Source organism: Fopius arisanus, unplaced genomic scaffold (genome assembly GCF_000806365.1).
Source record: "Fopius arisanus strain USDA-PBARC FA_bdor unplaced genomic scaffold, ASM80636v1 scaffold00010, whole genome shotgun sequence".
In the NCBI taxonomy this organism is placed as follows: Eukaryota; Metazoa; Arthropoda; class Insecta; order Hymenoptera; family Braconidae; genus Fopius; species Fopius arisanus.
Genome location: NW_011887749.1, coordinates 800,243 through 803,206, shown reverse-complemented (window position 1 = coordinate 803,206; position 2,964 = coordinate 800,243). Strand labels below are relative to the sequence as shown.

Below are 2,964 nucleotides of genomic sequence, written 5' to 3'. Positions count from 1 at the left end.
AATAATCTGATATTGTGCCTGAAGACGGGACACCTAGGTCTGCATTAATAATGTCCATTTGACCCAGTCGCGCCCCCAGGGTATCACCGAGCCTCAATAGTCCTTATTCCCCTCAATTTCTCCCCAATTTCACTACTACGATAATCCACTTCATCAGCAACACCACCTCCATCATCATAAAAAATTCGCCAGCCGGTGGTGCCCATTCGATGCGTGATGCGTAAACTGAATTCAAATTTTCCCGCCATACGCGCCGGGCCCAGTGAGGCCTGGCGCTACGAGTCACTGGCCATTCCAATTGGCCCGATGCGTGAACTAACCACTGGCTTTCTGACACTGAATCACCCACCACACAACACTCACTCCGGGGCATCCCCCAAATCTCCTAAATCGCCTCTGACGTCCTCCTGGTGCCTCCGAATGAGCTCGAGATACCGATGCCGTGGATCGCAGTAATGAAGCAGTGGCACCTAGACATCTGTGCCGGTACCCTCCTGATAGCCCTCATCTGGCGAACTCCTGGTTGAGCCAAGGACCCGTTTCAACGCCGACACAGGTGGTAAAACGGGCACGCCCTTCTGCCAAACCCTGAGCTGTTTGGCACCGGGCGGAAATTGCTCGATCGGTGTGAGATTCGCAGGGATATCCTTTGTCCCAAAACCACTTGCATTGGGGCCAGGATAGCTGGGACTGCTACGTTCCCTCGTGTTCCACAGACTGGAGTACAGCAGTCTAGTGTCTTCCATCATAATGGTCCCCAGGTGTTCCGTTGCGTAGGAGCCGAGCTCCTCGATAGACGTGCGAGTGTCCCTGATCAAGTCAGGATTGTCAATGGGTACCAGAGACGTTGTCGAGGAGAAGCACGGACCGTGTATAACCGGTCTTGCTTCTTCGAACACGTAATCACTGGCGTTGTTCTCGACTGACGTCCGTTGAACGTAGTTTAGGGTCAACGAGACTGGTTTGGTGGAGTCATTGAAGGTTGTCTCGGCTTCCTCGGCTTTCCTTGTGGATGAGGGTGAGCCCGGGAAGCCCCCGCCGATGTCCTGATTGGTGTCACTTGGAAGTACCTCAAGAGTAGCTGTTGCGTTCTTCACCTCTTTGACGGGCATCCTCCGGAGCCGAACAAACAGAACGAGGATTATGAGGAGGATAAAGAGGATTAGGACGACGAGAGCTGCTGATATACCAGCGATTTGACCAGATCCCAGGGTTGACATACCAGCTGTTCTCAATGACACGTGAAGGGTAAAGTTAGCTTCAACCGAGCCAGCCCGATTCTCCGCAACGCAGAAAAACTCACTGGAGTCTGACTCCTGGGCGTTGGTTAAAATCAACATACTACGTTTCGAGAACTGTCCCTCCTCGTAGATAAAGATCTTCTGGTGGCTGCTGAAGGCCGATTGATTCGACAGAAGTTTGCCATTCCAGAACCATTTGACCTTAGCTGGTGGAACTGATGATACCCTGCACACGATGCTTGCGTTCTCACCTATCGTCGCCTCAGCGTAACGACTGGCTATCATCATAACAGGCCTGCACGCAAAATCATCGAGCTCGAGCTCCGTGAAGGGCCGATCGACAAGCTGATCTGGACCGTGACAAACTGGCGATATGATAATAGGCAAGTTGTGCTTTGCCATCCACTGTCTCATCTCCCGTAGATGACAGTTACAGATCCACGGATTATCCTGTAATTCGACACTCTTTATCTTGTTGAGGGGCTCGAAGGTACCAGGTTGGAAGGTACCAATGCGATTACCATTCAACTTGAGACTCTCCAGTGACTCTAATCCACGAAAACCATTGCCCTCAACTTCAGCTATTTGGGCATTTGATAAATCGAGCTTAACGAGATTTGGAGTTGTACGAAATGCTTGACTGACAACACGCTCCAGGGGATTATGGGATAACGATAGATCACGTAAAAATGGTGCTCTGATCAGGCTATCACTCGGTATCACCGACAAACGATTGTTGGACAGGTCCAACTCAACGAGATTAGTCAGACCAGCAAATGCATCTTTATCGATTTGCTGTATACGACAGCCACGAAGATACAGCCGCTGAAGATTTGTCAGACTGACACGAATGAAGATACTACTCGGTAATGCTCTTATGTCATTACCACTGGCATCCAACACCTGGGTCTCAGGGTCTATCGTATCGGGTATTGAGCTCAACGAACGATTGACACACTCAACCGTTCTCTTTCCACTCTTCCACTTGCATGTGCACTCATCCGCGCACTTGTCAGCAGTGATAATGCTGATGATGAGAAGTAGAATGACGCCAATGGGCGGAAATTCGTGTCCACTCGTCATTATCATCGAAGACTTCAAACGCTTCTTGTGTGCTTGCTATCCATCACCAATGCATCTAACTCGGTAGCAATCGAGTTAGAACAACTGTTCCCTTCCGCTGGTCCATGACGCCCAAAGGCGAATGGAGACACTGACGATACCACCCTGGGCTGGACCCGCACCCCCTCGATCTCAATCTAACATCAACCCTTCAAACCTCACATTATCAACCCAATTCTTCATCAATGTGGAATCCATCACTAATTCACACCACTGCACTCAATCCACTTGTCATCAATTATCGTGAAATTGATTGATTTTTCGGCTGACCTGCACTTCAATTTCACCAACACTCGCGAATTTCGAATTTGACGAAGAGGGGTGACGCTGCCGCCTCTGTGGTACGTGAAAAACTGACGGGAGACGCCGACCAGCGCCACCACTGGCTGAACATCGGCACTTGCGTTTCTCCCCTTTTTTTACACCCTTCTTCCCCTTTTGGGTGATGGTGGAGGGGGTGCGTGTGGGGGGTCTACCAGTACTAGCTGTGATTCTGGTGTGAGGGTGTGTGGGTGGGGCAGGGATTGTGTGGGTATTCTTCGGGATAGAAGAGGGAGTGGGTGCGCACTCGTGGGCGAGGATTTAGGGTGGAGGGGGTGGG

General features: G+C 50.8%; 1 protein-coding gene across 1 annotated transcript; it reads right to left on the bottom strand.

Annotated features, from left to right (window-relative positions):
• Nucleotides 1-470: 470 nt before the first annotated feature.
• kek1 (kekkon 1) lies at nucleotides 471-2,324 on the bottom strand. The gene has a single exon (XM_011298431.1). It carries the CDS (start codon nucleotides 2,322-2,324, stop codon nucleotides 471-473), a length of 1,854 nt encoding a protein of 617 aa, XP_011296733.1.
• Nucleotides 2,325-2,964: the final 640 nt, after the last annotated feature.